The sequence below is a fragment of the Mesoplodon mirus genome (assembly GCF_964341445.2).
Source record: "Mesoplodon mirus genome assembly, chromosome: 18".
NCBI classification, from domain to species: Eukaryota; Metazoa; Chordata; class Mammalia; order Artiodactyla; family Ziphiidae; genus Mesoplodon; species Mesoplodon mirus.
The window spans coordinates 27,888,849-27,906,731 of record NC_138994.1 but is presented as its reverse complement, the minus strand read 5'-3'; the positions used below and the strand labels follow the sequence as shown (position 1 = coordinate 27,906,731).

At 54.4% G+C, this 17,883-nt stretch overlaps 1 protein-coding gene across 1 annotated transcript; it reads left to right on the top strand.

The window, feature by feature from the left end:
• Positions 1-13,265: 13,265 nt before the first annotated feature.
• On the top strand, positions 13,266-16,218 carry LOC309793571 (forkhead box protein J1-like; the record flags this gene model as incomplete). Its single annotated transcript, XM_082604155.1, has 2 exons — positions 13,266-13,763; positions 15,451-16,218. 2 exons carry the CDS (start codon positions 13,266-13,268, stop codon positions 16,216-16,218), a joined length of 1,266 nt encoding a protein of 421 aa, XP_082460281.1.
• Positions 16,219-17,883: the final 1,665 nt, after the last annotated feature.

Here is a 17,883-nt window from a genome sequence, read left to right as displayed (position 1 = left end):
GGATCAGAGAGGAATTTCAATGCCAGCATTTTATAGACTAGCTCTGTGACCCAGTGAGCCCTGGGCTACCACCAGTTGCCTTGTGCTCCCTAGATTTGGATCCCAAAGGAACAATCAGGGGTCGAGGGTAACTCTTCTCCCTGGAGCCCTAACTCTATAAATTCAATCAGGGCCATCAACGTGCCCCTTATTCCTTCTCATGACACTAAACTGAATCCAGGATGAGTTCTCAGGAGGAGCCCACCTGTCAGTCACACTCTGGGCACTGATGTCTCTCTGCTCCATGCTCACCAAGGGCTTCACCAACCATGGCTCTAAAGCCACGTCTTGCCTGGTGGACTAGGTCGAAATTGCCCCTCCTTGGTTCACAGCAGAGACTGCCTTCATGTTGCGTGGTCTGTAATCTCTTAAACATGCCCTGGACATGTTTAAGCTTCAGGACAGCCAGGTCCCGTCATGGGTCCATTGCTTTACTCTCTTTGCAACGTGGTTACAGGTGCTGGAGGGACACAAACTCCTGTGGTTGCCACTCTCCATCAGCTTGCAGAAGACCCATGTACTCACCCCTCTGGCCCCATGCAGGCTTGTGGTGGAGGAAGCCGTAATCCCCAGAGACGCCTCCCACAGCCTTCCCAGGGGCTCTCCGGTCCCTTCCCACTTAGCGTTGACCCAGCCAGGCTTGGGCCAGAGTGGCTGAGGTCCAGGGTACACTTCACTTCCTGCCTTCCCACTCTTTACCTGGCTTCTGTCTGTCCATTTGTTTCTCATGTCTTTTTGCCAAATGTACGTCTGTCTGTCCAGTTTGTTTATTTTGAAACTCATTTAGGTTACCCAGACTTCGTGCGAAAGTTCATGTTCACCCACACCCAACCCCAAGCTTGCTGGGCGCACGCACATCCGAGGGGCCCTCGCTGAGGCTTCCGTTCCTAACTGGCAAGAGCCTGTATTTAATATGCTGAAATTTTCCAGGAAAAATAAATATTTGTGAGACTAGATTAATCCCTGTTCCACAAAAGCGGGGATGCTTCGGTGGCAAAGGTTACAGGCAGGATTTGTTTTGGTCACTAGTTGGGGAAGATGCCATCTCTGCCCTCATTCCGCCCTGAGTCTGTGGCAGCTGTGCCGGCCAGCCGCTCACTGGGCTTCAAGAGAGGAATCTAGGCTCCTGCCTCCCCGCAGTGGCTCCCCACCAACCCCCGTGTTTGGCAGAGAGAGCTCCTGGGAATTGTTTTAGCCGCCCATGCTGGTGGAAACTGACCCCAGGCCTTGTGCTTCCTCCTCTCCCTAACTCCTTCGGGCCAACCTGCTGGTGGATGTTTATTCCACTCTGGGATTGCGGCAGGAGAGCGAGGCCTGGAAGGAAAACAATGCCTGGGCTTCTTTACGGTGATCTCGGGAGCCAGCCATTCTCAGATTAAACTGGCTTCACCGTTCAGGCCAGACATGAAACCGAATGACAGTGGCGCCTGCCGGGAGAGGGAGTTGAGGGTCCCATCGTAGCCTCAACCTGAGGTCTCAAGGGCTCTTACGAGAGAAGGAAAGTGCATCTGCTCTCTTGGTGAAATGTTTCTCGGGTTCTGCTGTTAGCGTCACACTGGTAGTAAAGAGCTGGGGAACTCTCTGGAAGAATCTGTCAGGTTAATGTCAGGTTAATGACAGGAGCATCCACTGTGGTAGGTCCCATGGAATCAACAGACCTCACCACGCTCAGCTGTAAGTTCAAAGTTCCTTCCTATGACTGAGGTGCCTCAGGCTGGCTTGGCCATCAGGACAGCTTCTCAGGCACTTGGTCTCCCTCTCCACACTGTTTCCCTCCCCACACGGATGCCACTCGCCTCACGGAGCGCCCACAAGGAGGGAGCCCGGGGAGCACCCCATGGTCCACCCTCCCCAGGCCCACAGGTGCTCTGCCAGGAGCCCCAGCTCGCGGCAAGGATGGCTCAGGTCCCCATCCTCGCTGCTCTCATCACCCTTGTGGGAGTGATGTTGAGAAAGCACCTGTGTCATTCCAGCACCTCTTCCGCTAAGAAGCCTGTGGGTCTTCTTTGGCCCCGAGACCAAGGTGGGGGGGCGATGGTATGTTCTGAGATTGTTCTGCAAGGTTCTCAAAGGGAGGAAATCTGAGTTGACCATTGTAGGTGATGAGCTGACTATAATCGCGAGGCCATGCTCGGTAGACGGGGCCCCAAGGAACCTGATGGAGTATCACACAGGCGTCAGGATAGTGGCCAGGGGACCAGTGACAATTCTGTGAAAAGGCTCTGGGTGGTGTGATGGGAAAAAGCAAAGATAATTTGAGTTTATTAGTGGAAATACAAATGTTTTTGTTTTGTTTTGTTTTGTTTTTTGTGGTACGCGTGCCTCCCACTGTTGTGGCCTCTCCCGTTGCGGAGCACAGGCTCCGGACGCACAGGCTCAGCGGCCATGGCTCACGGGCCCAGCCGCTCCGTAGCATTTGGGATTTTCCCGGACCAGGGCACAAACCCTTGTCCTCTGCATCGGCAGGGAGACTCTCAACCACTGCGCCATCAGGGAAGCCCGATACAGATGTTTTTAAATGATGGCATTGGACAGGAGTGGGCATACCGATGAAATCTAAAAGTACTTATGGAGGGAATTCCCTGGCAGTCCAGTGGTTAGGACTCAGCACTTTCACTTCAGTGGCCTGGTTCAATCCCTGGTCGGAGAACTAAGATCTTCCAAGCCACTGTGCAGCCAAAAAAAGAAAAGTACTTATGGAGACCTGAAATAACCCAAGACTAAGACGCCACTAGGAAGGGTTATGCTTCGCAGATACTAAGGAAAAATCGGAATTAACTTTCTCTTTTCTTGGAGAGAAACTCTACAAGATGGTGGAACTGTTACAGATCTTAAATTTAATTAGTGGCTGGGTAGAGGCAGGAAAGAGGTGTGTGGAATCCCCCTAGATGTGCTCCCCAAATCTGCCTCTAGAGGTGTCTTCACTCCCCCGTTTCTGAGCCTGAGGAGGGAATTAAGTGGGAACCACCTTTCTCTACCTCCCGGGAAGGATTTTGAATCTCCAGGCTCCCTTTTCTGGCTGAGGGCTGGACAGAATGGTAGCACTCGCTCAGGAAGTCCTCCTGCGCCTTCCAGGCTTACCTTCTGCATCCAGGATGCACGGAGCAGCAGGGTTTCGCCGAGGGTCTGGCAGAAGCCTTTTTAGAGGAAAGAGCACCACCGACTGTACCAAGAAGCTGGGGAGATCAGAGACTTCAGGTCTGAGTCTTCAGGCTGTTTCAGAAGGAGCCAGTTTTCAGCCCTGGCTCAGAATCTGGACCGGTGGTGTTTGTAGCAAGGACTCAAGAATTCAGAGCCAGGCAGCCTGGCAGCCAGTGGTGGTGGCGGCGAGGCTGCGGCAGTGTTTTGATTTGACTTTGTGTGTGTGTGTGTGTGTGTGTGTGTGTGTGTGTGTGTGTCTTCTCTCCTGTTTACCATTTGCTTTTGGTCGTTCCTACCAAACAGCCACAGTTCCGGAGTCCTGCCCATTAAACACAGAGGAATAAGTATGAGATCTACCAAATTATATAAAATGAAGGAACAACTTATTTCATCTGGGGGTTCCTAACTTAAAAGCGCAATCTTGCCTGCTCTGCATCCTGTCACCCTTAGAGGGGAAAAGCACTGTGGACCCATGTGCCGGACTCCGGTACCCCCAGGGAGTACAGATCCCCGCATTCCATCTGGCTGTGAGAGATACCTAAACATTTCCTGTCCCACTCACTCCCCTTCCCCTGGGGTCCACCTCCACAAGACTATTATTAGAGCCTTAGGGCGGATTAGCACACCAGGACATTTATGGGTATACACAATTTATACCCGCTGAATCCTAGTGTTTCTGCCATTAAAGGGTTTCGTGTCTTGGGCTGGCCTAAACTGAAGCTGACGCCAGACATTTGTGAGTGGCCTCCCTCAAATGTGACACAGTGAGCCTCACGCCCACCCTCCAGGGTCAGCCGGCTCCGTCCACGAACTGAGCCCTCTGAAGGGCATGGCTCTCGGCTCTGCCCTGGAGGAGATCACCGTGTGCTGGAGGATCCAGCAATTTGCACACAGCATGAGAAATGGGGTGGTGGTACGGGCCAGTGGGGGAGCACTTCGGAGCACGCTGGATCCCATCTGGCTTCAGGGGGGGCCTTCTGGGGGCAGGTGCTGGAAGAGGCAGCTCAGCAGTCCTCGGCCAGAGAATGGAAGGCTTTCCCCCAACTCAGGGGGTTAGGGCTTCATCCTCTCCCTTCAGAAGGGGCATCTCGCTGCACTGGGGGGACTGAATCAGATGGAGTCATTCTGTGGGCTGGGAGGACGACTTGGGGGAGATGAGTGTAGCCTGAACAAGGCCTGGGGGGCGGATGGTTTTCGCGCACATTCTGTGAGTCAGGCGCCCTGCTCACCACTCTTCCATGTCACCTCGCTTAGTCTCACGGCATCCCTGGGGTGTAAGTACTTGTCTCCCATCTGATGGATGGGAAAACCAGGGCTCCAAGTACAGTGACCTGCCCAAGGTCACACAGTCAGTACGTTACAAGCTGGGGCTGTATCCCGGTTTTCTGACTACAGATTTAGACCTTACTAGAGCTTGAACAAGCAGGAGGTCAGGATGGATTGGATACAGAGCATGAAGGAGAGAGAAGCACCAAGAGTGGGTTTCCAGCATGGGCAGCGGGTGCTTCTCGTGCAGGAACTGCAGGACAAGGGGGGAAGATGATGAGTTTCGTGGATGGTACCCGGGGGACCCCAAAGCTCTGGAGCTAATGTCTCCTGGGGTTGGTGGCACCAGCTGATAGCAACTCTCGGTGGGCTGTTCGGGTGCAGAAGGAGAGGAACAGCTGTCACTCTGTTCTCTGCCATGCCATTTGGTCCCTGGCACCCTGCTGGGCAGCCAGTCCTTTCCTGCCCCACCCTGGCCCCCACAGCAAACACTAACTCTGAGCCCAAATTAACACACTCTTCTCCCTCCCCTTCACCTCCTCCTGCTCTCGTGAAAGTCTCAGCCAGACTCAGTTTCTTTTCCTGGTCCGCTGTAACACTTAGGCAAACTTCAAGACCAAATAAAGATACAAAGGTGGATCCTACGGCAAGCTCACAAAACAAGGACCATCCTGCATGTCCCTCCATCAGTGGGCCACAGTGGCCATGACTGTCCCTCGCCCAGTGGACGCCACTGCTCCCAAGTTTCACGTGCTGTGGTTTGCACCCTGTGGGAGTTCCAGCTAATGCGCATCTTGCCAGCTTTCGTGCCAAACTCCCGGACTGTCCTGCCAGAGACACCATCTGCACCAAACCAAAGGTCCGGTAACCTTCCTTTCCTCTTCTCAGGTGCCTGGCAGGCTGACGACAACGTGGTCAGTCGTCGGAACACGCAGCGCAGACGCCCATCTTCTGGCAGCCTGGAGGACCCCGAGAACAGGCTCTGCGTGTGGGATCCTTTGGCCATCTGAGAGCCTTAGCCCCTGTACCAGGGCTCTCCTCCCGTTCTCACATCCCATCCTGGCCTCATGGCACCACTGACCTCCTGGGCATCCTCAGCAAGACACACGGAGACTTTTTAGACCCACGTGAAAGCTGGATGCTGAGGGCACCTGACCCTTCTCCCAGACTCATCTTCTTCCGCAACCGTGATCCTTCCCCTCTCAGAAGGGACTGGAAACCTCTTTTCTCCTTGTGGGCTAAAGCCACTCGAACTGCAGCTCATGAGACCCTTTGCAGAGATCTCTGGAATGTTTCCACTTGTATCTTGATGTATCTTGATCTTCAGGTGGAGCTGTGGTCTACAGACTGGTTATTTCTTTTGTATCTTTTTTTTTTTTTTTCTCCTTAGGAGTTAGACCAAGAAGACTCAAGAGTTTGGGTGACTTCATTACAAACACCCATCTGGCATTTTCTAGTCTCTGGGACATCATAACCAATCTGAGACCTGCAGATTGGGGTGGCGTTGGGGGATGACTCCTGTGAGAAGGGAAAGCCATATTGCACTGTAAGTGGGGTTTCCCTCAAAATGCATTAGGAGCTCCTCTCTCAAGGACAAGAAGCAGTGGCAACCACCAGAAGGTTGGTTGGGAAAACAGTTCTTGCTTCTGGTAGCAGAGGCTATGCCTCGTGTGTCTGCTTAGGAAGGAGGCCTTGAATCTGAGAACCCCTCAGTTACATGATGACCTACCGGGGAGTTCTTTATGATCAGGTGCACTCAGGAAGGCCTGGGGCTCCATCCTAAGGTGACACTGCAAAGGCATTTTTGACCCCCTCTATGTACCAGGCACTTGTTAGGGACTGTCGTATATTATCACGTTTCATCACTACCGCCCTGTCAGGTGGCATTCTTACCCCTGCTGCCCCCGTCTCCACCCCGCTTTTCTGAAAGAGTTGAAGAAAGAAGCTGAGAGAGGGGTGGACCGGTGGTTCTCATTTGGTGCCCAGGAACCCCAAAGGAGGTTGGGGGAAGGGCTGAGCTGGGGTCAGTGGTGGTCTGGGAGGCTCCCCATCCCACCGGTTTTCCTCCCCTGTCCTCCAGATCAGCTGAGCCTGATGGGGGGAGCCGGAGGTACTGCCTTCCATAGGCTCATCAGAGATTTAGAGATATTGTTCAAATCACATGTCCACCCCACCCCAGTCCAGTGTAGGCATATAAATAACAGTCTGAAACAGCAAGACCGTAAGCTGTTGGCTGTTCGTCTCTCAACACTAGTGTTATCAATGGATTCCTCATAGCTCTCTGATAGATGCATTGTCTGCTGGCTTTTGGAAGAGGTGGTTAGTTAGTGGAGCATGAGATTGAGAAGCAAAGTGGGATCCAACAGTTTGTGAGGCTGAGATGTGACAGAGCCCTAGGCTATGCCCACCATGATGGCCTGAATTAGTAGTTGGAATTGTTGCCCTAGAGGAACTTTTCATGGTCCTTCCCAAGGCCTCAAAGAGAGCCCAGTGCCGGGGGATCTTTTGCACCTCCTGTGTGGCTGCCTTGTGCCGTCAGGTGCGTGGTGACCCTCACTGCCTGGTGGTTGTGGTTCACATCCTGCCCTGGGGGTGGGCAGGCGGAGGCCTGTGGTCCTGACAGACACTACATGAGCCAAGCCAAATCTCAGCTTCTGCCTTGAGTTCCGGTGTCCACCCGCTCTGAAATCCTGCAGTGGGCTCTGCTGTTTCAGACCCCTTTTAATGTCCTTTCTTTCCCCGAAACATTCTTACAGACCCTTTCATATTGATGATTCCAGCAATAACCACACTTCCTGATTTCCTTGAACTCTGAGCCCCAGAAGCACTAGGGAAGGGGACTCTCCCTGAGCCTGGGGTGGTGGCATACAGATCCACCTCCTCTCCCGGCAGGTAGTATTCAGAGTGTGGTGTTACCTGAGATGAAGGAGATGTAGGTAAACAGTCGCCACAGTGGCCAGGAACCCTAAGAGGAAGCCATTGTCTTCACCCTTTCTGGAGGGTCTGTCTTCTCCCAGGAAGAGGCTCAGAGAGATTCCTCAAGGCCTTGGTTCCATAACCAAGACATACCCGGGTGAGAAGTGACCCTTCACTCCTGTTTCTCAGACAGTTCCTGCTCTCTCCCCCATCCCCGCACCTCTTTGCCCTCATTTAGCTCTTTGGCGAGCAGAAATATCCCATCCAAAAGGGCTGGGATCAGGGAACAGGGCACAGAGCCTGGTCGGGGAACAGGACAGCCGCCCCAGTCATCATCTGGAGATGGTCATGTTGTTAGCAGTTGACCCACAGAGAATATGACGGGGCCTGGTTTCTCACACAAGGACACAGACTAACCGGAGGCCTGGGGTTCCTTCCTGCCACACTCAAGTCGGAGCTCACCTATGAGCTCACTTCCGGGTGGTGTGGTGATCCCAGCCTTCTCACAGAGCCCTTTTTCCTTCTCCTCCCCAGTCCCATCCTACCAGAGGCCATGCCAACGCTGGGGCGTCTCCTGGGCACGGATCCACACACGTTAAGCCATCTCACCTGGGGAGGGTTTTTGTCCTGTTCACCTGACCTTGGCATGCTGCTTGCTCACTGTGCTTTAGGATCTGCACACCTAGTGTGTGTAAATATGTGTGTACTGTTGTGCCATCTGTGTACCCCTCACTCCCTGGAGTACACTCATGGGCACACTACAGTGGGGACGTCAAGGATGCAATATTTATGGACTGCTGCATGATTCTTAAAAATGAATAAAACTGTTCACAAGGGAAGAAGAGGTGTTAACTGCGCAGTTGGCTTATTTGTGAAAGTTGCTGTCCGACTTTCTCCAGCACGCTTTTAATACTTTGACTCAATAACAACTCACACTGCAGAAATATAGAAGATCATGAGAGATTACTACAAGAAACTCTATGCCAAGAAAATGGACAACCTGGAAGAAATGGACAAATTCTTAGGAATGCACAACCTGCCAAGACTGAATCAGGAAGAAATAGAAAATATGAATAGACCAATCACAAGCACTGAAATGGAAACTGTGATTAAAAATCTTCCAACAAACAGAAGCCCAGGACCAGATGGCTTCACAGGCGAATTCTATCAGACATTTAGAGAAGAGCTAACACCTATCCTTCTCAAACTCTTCCAAAATATAGCAGAGGGAGGAGCACTCCCAAACTCATTCTACGAGGCCACCATCACCTTGATACCAAAACCAGGCAAGGATGTCACAAAGAAAGAAAACTACAGGCCAATATCACTGATGAACATAGATGCAAAAATCCTCAACAAAATACTAGCAAACAGAATCCAACAGCACATTAAAAGGATCATACACCATGCTCAAGTGGGGTTTATGCCAGGAATGCAAGGATTCTTCAATATACGCAAATCAATCAATGTGATACACCATGTTAACAAATTGAAGGAGAAAAACCATATGATCATCTCAATAGATGCAGAGAAAGCTTTCGACAAAATTCAACACCCATTTATGATAAAAACCCTGCAGAAAGTAGGCATACAGGGAACTTTCCTCAAGATAATAAAGGCCATAAATGACAAACCCACAGCCAACATTGTCCTCAATGGTGAAAAACTGAAACCATTTCCACTAAGATCAGGAACAAGACAAGGTGGCCCACTCTCACCACTCTTATTCAACTTAGTTTTGGAAGTTTTAGAAACAGCAATCAGAGAAGAAAAGGAAATAAAAGGAATCCAAATTGGAAAAGAAGAAGTAAAGCTGTCACTGTTTGCAGATGACATGATACTATACATAGAGAATCCTAAAGATGCTACCAGAAAACTACTAGAGCTAATCAATGAATTTGGAAAAGTAGCAGGATACAAAATTAATGCACAGAAATCTCTGGCATTCCTGTACACGAATGATGAAGAATCTGAAAGTGAAATCAAGAAAACACCCCCATTTACCATTGCAACAAAAAGAATAAAATACCTAGGAATAAACCTACCTAAGGAGACAAAAGACCTGTATGCAGAAAATTATAAGACACTGATGAAAGAAATTAAAGATGATACAAATAGATGGAGAGATATACCATGCTCCTGGATTGGAAGAATCGATATTGTGAAAATGACTCTACTACCCAAAGCAATCTACAGGTTCAATGCAATCCCTATCAAACTACCACTGGCATTTTTCACAGAACTAGAACAAAAAAATTCAAACTTTGTTTGGAAAAACAAAAGACTCCGAATAGCCAAAGCAATCTTGAGAACGAAAAACGGAGCTGGAGGAATCAGGCTCCCTGACTTCAGACTACACTACAAAGCTATAGTAAGCAAGACAGTGTTTTACTGGCACAAAAACAGAAAGATAGATCAATGGAACAGGATAGAAAGCCCAGAGATAAACCCACACCCATATGGTCAACTTATCTTTGATCAAGGAGGCAGGAATGTACAGTGGAGAAAGGACAGCCTCTTCAATAAGTGGTGCTGGGAAAACTGGACAGGGACATGTAAAAGTATGAGATTAGATCATTCCCTGACACCATACACAAAAATAAGCTCAAAATGGATTAAAGACCTAAATGTAAGGCCAGAAGCTATCAAACTCTTAGAGGAAAACATAGGCAGAACACTCTATGACATAAATCACAGCAAGATCCTTTTGGACCCACCTCCTAGAGAAATGGAAATAAAAACAAAGATAAACAAATGGAACCTAATGAAACTTCAAAGCTTTTGCACAGCAAAGGAAACCATAAACAAGACCAAAAGACAACCCTCAGAATGAGAGAAAATATTTGCAAATGAAGCAACTGACAAAGGATTAATCTCCAAAATTTAAAAACAGCTCATGCAGCTCAATAGCAAAAAAACAAACAACCCAATCCAAAAATGGGCAGAAGACTTAAATAGGCATTTCTCCAAAGAAGATATACAGACTGCCAACAAACACATGAAAGAATGCTCAGCATCATTAATCATTAGAGAAATGCAAATCAAAACTACAATGAGATATCATCTCACACCAGTCAGAATGGCCATCATCAAGAAATCTAGAAACAATAAATGCTGGAGAGGGTGTGGAGAAAAGGGAACACTCTTGCACTGCTGGTGGGAATGTGAATTGGTACAGCCACTATGGAGAACAGTATGGAGGTTCCTTAAAAGACTAAAAATCGAACTACCATATGACCCAGCAATCCCACTACTAGGCATATACCCTGAGAAAACCATAATTCAAAAAGAGGCATGTACCAAAATGTTCATTGCAGCTCTATTCACAATAGCCCGGAGATGGAAGCAACCTAAGTGTCCATCATCGGATGAATGGATAAAGAAGATGTGGCACATATATACAATGGAATATTACTCAGCCATAAAAAGAAACGAAACTGAGCTATTTGTACTGAGGTGGATAGACCTAGAGTCTGTCATACAGAGTGAAGTGAGTCAGAAAGAGAAAGACAAATACCGTATGCTAACACATATATATGGAATTTAAAAAAATGTCATGAATAACCTAGGGGTAAAACAGGAATAAAAACACAGACCTACTTGAGAATGGACTTGAGGATATGGGGAGGGGGAAGGGTAAGTTGTGACAAAGCGAAAGAGAGGCATGGACATATATACACTACCAAACGTAAGGTAGATAGTGGGAAGCAGCCGCAGAGCACAGGGAGATCAGCTCGGTGCTTTGTGACCGCCTGGAGGGGTGGGATGGGGAAGGTGGGAGGGAGGGAGATGCCTGAGGGAAGGCATGTGGGAACAGATGTATATGTATGACTGATTCACTTTGTTATAAAGCAGAAACTAATAAAAAAATAAAATAAAAATTAAAATAAAACAATAAATACTTGGGAAGAAAAAAAAAACTTTGACTCAAGACAAGCTGGACATGGAGGAGTGAGAGAGGGCAAGGGGTAGAGGAAAAGACATGTTTCTGGGTGGGAGCTGGTGTACCATCCCCCGGGCACAGCTCCTGCCCAGAGGCCTGATAAGGAGCCCTCACCTCCACCCACCCCCTTCAACCAGAGAACTTCCAACTGCAGCTCCTCAATAACTGAAGAGCAGGAAAGCTGGTGACGGGAGGGAGGCTGGGGGAGGGGAGGAGGAAGGACCACAGTCCACCGTTAGTCCGTCACTTAAAGGCTGGTGAAATGAATGGGGCAAATGACCCCAGTCAAAGAATTTGGCAAGTCCACGGCTTTCCTGGCTTTCACCCAACGGCTCTGTTTCCTCGGCTATCTGGAAAGGAGGGAGAGCACTTCCGAAGAAGCCTCTGGAATGTCAGCTTCTGGGAATCTTGCTGAGGACGGGGCGGGGAGGGGGCGCTTACCGGGAAACACTGGATTACCCTAGCCGCCTTGGGGTGCCTGCGACCGGGGCTGCGGTTTCTGCGGACCTGAGCGGCAGGTGGCATCGGAGAGTCAGACCTGCTTGCGGGCACCAAGACGACACTCGGTCGGGAGACCGGGACAGGCCGCAGAAACGTGAGGAAGTGCCACTCGCAGCCCAGAGGAGAGGAAAGGAAAGCCCCAAGCATGCACCCAGCCCTGGCCCCCGCGCCACGGGCTGCGTCCCAGGAGCCGTCGCCACCTCTGAGCAGCCCAGATGGGAAGGGGGTGGGGCGGAGGACGGTTCCCGCGGCGAACTGCTCGCCGAGGGCCCCGGGGCCTCTGCGGGAGCGCCGAGCCGCGCGCCTCTCCGAGCCCTGCGCGGGGCCCTCGGGCGGGAATGCGCGGAGCCGGGACGCGGTGGCGGGTAGGGGGCTGGGTCGCGCGCCAGAGAGGGCGGCAGGAGGGAGCTGGAAGAGAGTTACCGCGTGAGAGAGCCGTTAAGAGCCCGCGGTCTCTGTGGAGATGCCCTGGCCAATGGCAGAAGCGGAAGCTGTTTATATGGGCGGGGCGTCGCCACGGCAGCAGGGGACGCCTTGCGAGCGGCTACTGAGTGCCGGTCCCCGGCCGCTGGCTTTCAGAGAGGCGCCGGCGGGCGTGAGTGGCGACGAGGATTGCTGGCTGGGCCCTGGAGCTGGGAGCAGAGAGCCGCGGTGAGGGTGGGCGGTGGGAGGAATTTCTTTGAGAAGCTTCCTTTGGCCCGGGCTGCGCTCTGAGCCAGGTAAGGGACGGGGAGGGCTGCCGGCCGTGGGAAGGGAGGGCGTCAGTACCAGCCCGCTCTCCCATCCGTCCCCGACGGAAGTGGAGGGCCCGGGGACTGACATCAGAGGCGTTTGGGGGACACTCACTTCCCACCCCCTTATAACTCTCTGTATTGTTTCCTTCCTTCCCCTTGAGCCCCATCCTAATATCCCTTTTCAAAGATCAGACGACCTCCCCCGCCCCCCGACCCGTCGTACTGCCCTCCTGGACTCTCTCGCCCCATTTCCATTGGTTGTGGACGGAGAGAGGGGGGTTAATTCCCCGCTTTGAGGGAGAAACGGGTGGCCTCGCATGCCCCTACACTATTCCCTCGTTGGGCTAATTAAGTCTCCTCTTAAAGATCCAAGAGGAAAAGAGCGAGGCGAACCCCGTGTGGGTCGGAGCCCCGGGCACACCTTCTGTTTCCCAGACGTCGGCAGTAAAAGATCCTCCCCAGCTGCAGGAAGGATTTTAGTAAGAGCCTCCCCCCTCGCCCACACTCTCCCCTCGGGGGTGGGGAAAGAGGGCTCAGTTCCCGCTCTGGTCCCCGCAGGCACCACATTCCGTTTGGAGGAGGCTACCCCCGGATCGCGGGATGGAAGCCCGCTTCCGGGAGGCTGCGTAACTGAAGCCGCGGGAGTCAGCGGGCCGGAGAGCTCGGCGGCCACCCTCGGCTCGGCTCGTGGATGTTGACAGCCCCCTCGGAGAGTCCCCGCAGATATGGCGGAGAGCTGGCTACGCGTCTCGGGAGCAGGGGCAGCGGAGGAGGCCGGACCGGAAGGCGGCCTGGAGGAGTCCAACGCCCTGAATGACAGCCTGACCAGCCTGCAGTGGCTGCAGGAATTCTCCATTCTCAACGCCGAGCTCCCCGCCCTGCCTTCGGGGGACACCGACCCCCACGGCTCCCACGAGCTGGCAGGCTCGGCCGAGCCGGGGTCTCCCCTGGCGGCGGACCCCGCCTGCCTGGGGCAGCCGCACACACCCGGCAAGCCCACGTCCTCCTGCACGCCGCGGAGCGCCCCCTCGGGGCTGCAGGCCTCGCCTCCCGACGACGTGGACTACGCCACCAACCCGCACGTGAAGCCGCCCTACTCGTATGCCACGCTCATCTGCATGGCCATGCAGGCCAGCAAGGCCACCAAGATCACCCTGTCGGCCATCTACAAGTGGATCACGGACAACTTCTGTTACTTCCGCCACGCTGATCCCACCTGGCAGGTAGGGAGGCACTCCCTCCCTCCCTCCCCATGCCCTCGCGGACTGGACTCACATCCCAGATCCGCAGGCCAAGTAGGCGCGGTACGGCCAGGGCCCCGAGAGAGGAAGGCCGTCCAGGAAGGACCTCAAGGGAGCCCAGTGCTTGGACTGCTGCCCCTTTGACTTCAGAGACGGAGGAGGGAGGATGTTCAGAGGGCTGCAGGGGTGCCGACATAGAGGTTCAAGGGGAAAGAACTTGTCACTCATCCGGCAGGCTCAGCCCAAAGACCAGGGCTGAACTATGCGTGGACACAGCCCCCCAGGGTAGGTTGATGGACTGAGGGACACATTTTTGTCCCAAGTCCTGGAATTCCTCGACACTCCCCTCCTCAAGGTCAGTTTGTCAGGGCCTGACTGGAGGCAGAGCATCGTTCCTGCCAGACTCTGCATCCCGCCTGCTTTCAGTTGGCTGGAGGGGCTCTGGGAGGGGAGAGGGGCGTGCTGCGGGGTGTGAAGGCCATCGGTGTCCCAGTGGAAGGGCTACGGGGCCTTCCGAAAGCTGCTGTGCCAGCCCCCACCCCAAGCCCTCCCTAGTTTCCTGCCTACACTCCTCCCCCTCTTCTCATCAAACTCCCTGGGGGGACAATTACCTCAGCCACGTGCTTTCCACAGGGGCTCTTTCCTCCCACACTGGCTTCATGTTCCAAGTCTCCGGAACCTGGCACAGAGCAGCCAAGGGGCCCAGACCACCATGTAAACCTCCCAGTCTTGCCAGGGGGCACTACTCACCTGCCGGCCCCACCCACCAGGCCCCAGACCCCTGTGCCCCAGCGTGGTTTGGACTGTGCACCCAGGCCTGAACAAGGCAGGATGGTGATTCAGGCTGGGCACACGCTGCCCTGAGCCTCTTCGACCATCAGGATCAGGGGCTACTTGGGGACAGAGACCCTGAGGATGCACAGATCCTTCCCTGTGGCACAGGTCACAGGATCAGAGTTCCTGTAATCACAGCTATTCCACGATTGCTTGGGCCCTGACCCTGGGGCAGGTACCATTTGTAACCTTGGTGAGAAAGCAGAGACCCTCCACCACCCCCCACCCTACCCCAAGCCTGAGAGGCCCCAGGAATGAGCGCTATGCTCTTGGCTGGGTAATAATCACCTGAGGCCTCAGAGCCTGGGGTGGGAGGAGGGGGACATGGTGGGTGAGGGCCCAGGCCAGCAGCCGGCTCTAGAAACAAGGAAAGTCATCAGATCCTCCCACACTTCATCCCCCCCCACACACACACACCCTCACACCCACTCACTCATTTCACAAACAGAGAAGGCCAGCCAGGCCCAGGCAGAGGGAGATGGCCGTCCAGGACCTGGGGGAGCCAAGGTCTTTGACCAGAGGCCGCAAGCAGCGGGGTAAGGGAGGGAGGGCAGGACAGGCTGGCACTGAGAGCCACCCTGCGGCTCAGGGCTCGGATGACCGAGCAGGCAGATATCTTGGCCAAAGGGAACAAAAGCCCCCGACAGCACTCCCAGCTCCTGGTGCCCCGTGGCTGGTGTCCCAGAGCCTCCCGCTCAGAGCAGCGCCTCTGTCTCCCCTGCCCCCATCGGAGAGAAGGTGGTGGTGGGACTGGCAGTGGCTCTAGGAGCCCCCCATCACTGACCCCACCCACTCTCCCAGCTGTCTTCCTTCTCTCCTACCTCCCTGTGTCCAGAACTCCATCCGCCACAACCTGTCCCTGAACAAGGGCTTCATCAAGGTGCCTCGGGAGAAGGACGAGCCAGGCAAGGGGGGCTTCTGGTGCATCGACCCCCAGTACGCCGAGCGGCTGCTGAGTGGGGCCTTGAAGAAGCGGCGGCTGCCCCCAGTCCACATCCACCCGGCCTTTGCCCGCCAGGCCGTGCCAGAGCCCAGCGCCGCCCCATGGGCCGGGCCACTGACCGTGAGCACCGAGGCCCAGCAGCTGCTGCGGGAGTTCGAGGAGGCCACTGGGGAGGCGGGCTGGGGTGCAGGCGAGGGCAGGCTGGGGCGTAAGCGTCAACAGCCGCTGCCCAAGCAGGAGGCCAAGGTCCCGCGGCCCTCCAGCCCCCTGCTGCTGACCCAGGAGGAGCAGGGTGAGCTGGAACCCCTCAAGGGCAACTTTGACTGGGAGGCCATCTTGGATGCTGGCACGCTGGACGGGGAGCTGGGCACGCTGGAGATCTCGGAGCTGATCCCGCCGCTGAGCCCTGCCTCACACGGGGACGTGGACCTCACCATCCATGGCCACCACATCGACTGCCCTGTTATCTGGGGGCCTCCAGCGGAGCAGGCTACCGACAGCCTGGACTTTGATGAGACCTTCCTGGCCACATCCTTCCTGGAGCACCCCTGGGACGAGAGCACCCGTAGCTCCCTGCCCCCCGAGCCCCTCTTTGAGGCCGGGGATGCCACACTGGCCTCTGACCTGCATGACTGGGCCAGCCTGGGCGCCTTCTTGTAAGAAGCCAGGCCCTGCCCCACCTCCAGACAGCACGGAAGTCTGGGCCCAGACTGCCCCCCTCCCCGCCAGTGCAGGCCCATGGACACCCTACCGCCCAGGCAGGGGCTGGGCCAGCTCACCCCACCAGGCCACACGGCCCCCAGCCCAGGCCATCCTCAGATTCTAGTCCAGCAGGCTGAGAATTGGGGCCCAGGACCCAAATTGCTGCCTCCGCTCCCCAGCCCCCCATACACACAGTGTTTCATTGATCCACTTCTTCCCTGCCCCAGAGACACGCTAAGGGCCCTGCACTATGAGAGCTGCGGCTTGGAGGGGCCCTGGCCAAGCTGGAAACATCAGTACAGGGCCCGCCCCAGAACACCTTAGCTTCCAAGCTTCTCTCTCTCCTGCTCTCCTCCCCAGGTCTCTATCCAGAGCAAGTTCCCAGGTACAACCAATGCTGATTAGGTGACTGCAAATGAACACCCAAGAGGCCTCTCCCGGCAGTCTGTGAGGAGGAGCTAGGCGGAGGGGGGAAGAGAGAGGAGACAGAAAGGAGGCCGGGGTGCCGGGTGGAGCCAGGAGATTTTCTAAGGCCTCTGGGATCTTCTGGCTTCATCCCTAGAGGTGGGGCAGAGGGTATGTGTCCCTAATCTTTGAGCCCAACTTGAGGCTGAGAGCAGCGGGGAGATGGGGATCTGGGGGTTAGGGGCTGGGGCAGCCAAGCTGCGGAGGGAAAGGGGACAGACAGACTAATGTAGTGAGTGTAGCTAGAGCTGAGGCTTAACTGGGAGGGACGCAGTGCTTGCTAGAAACACTGGGACCAGGAATGGGGGGATGGCCCCGTGCCCTTGCTTGCACTCCTGCAGGGGAGTGTCTTGCTCCACCATAAACGCCCTGGGCTGCATCCCACATCCACTCTCCTAACCCATCGGGCAATTTAACCTTTTTCATAGAAAGTGATTTACAATAAAAACATTTTTTAAACTAAAGTTTTAAAAAGTCTCAAAATGGACCTGCTTGCAACTTTCTCTGGGGAAAAGCATGGGCCAGTTTTGGGGAGGCCACGGCCCAAGGGGGAATGGCTGGGAGGAAGATGGGGGGCACCAAAGGCCTGCAGAGTGTCCCCTGATGCACTCCTCATGATCTCTGGGTGCCCAGAGAGAAAGGGGCTGAGAGGCGGCCCTCGGGGGTCCCCTGCAGCCAGGGCCTCGGCACCTCTCTATGTGCAATGGGGAGACTGTACCCACAGCCCCGAGGAGCAGGCGGCAAAGGAGGCACAGCCCCCTCCCTGGCCCTGGGGACTCACTCACAAAGGCCGTTCTTGCCCAGGGCTCGGCTCACGTTCCTCACCTCGCCCAAGTTGAGGGCCTGCCCAGACTCACCTGCGGTCCTCGCCTGGGCCTGTCTCCAGCTCCTCCCTCCCTTGGTCCCTTCCTGAAGGGACAGGGTGTGAGGTCAGAGGGCCCCAGCCCCTGGGGCCCCACTTGCCACCCTGGGGTTCATTCACCCCGCCCAGGGCCTTCCCTCCAATGCAGGTTGGGGCTGAGGGAGGCCATCAGGGCAGACGGAAGACGGGGTGCCTAGACCCTACAGCTCCAGCCTGTGAGGAATCAACGTACCAGAGTTCTGATGGGGAAACTGAGGCACAGCAAATATGTGACACTCAGCAGGCACCTTTCCACC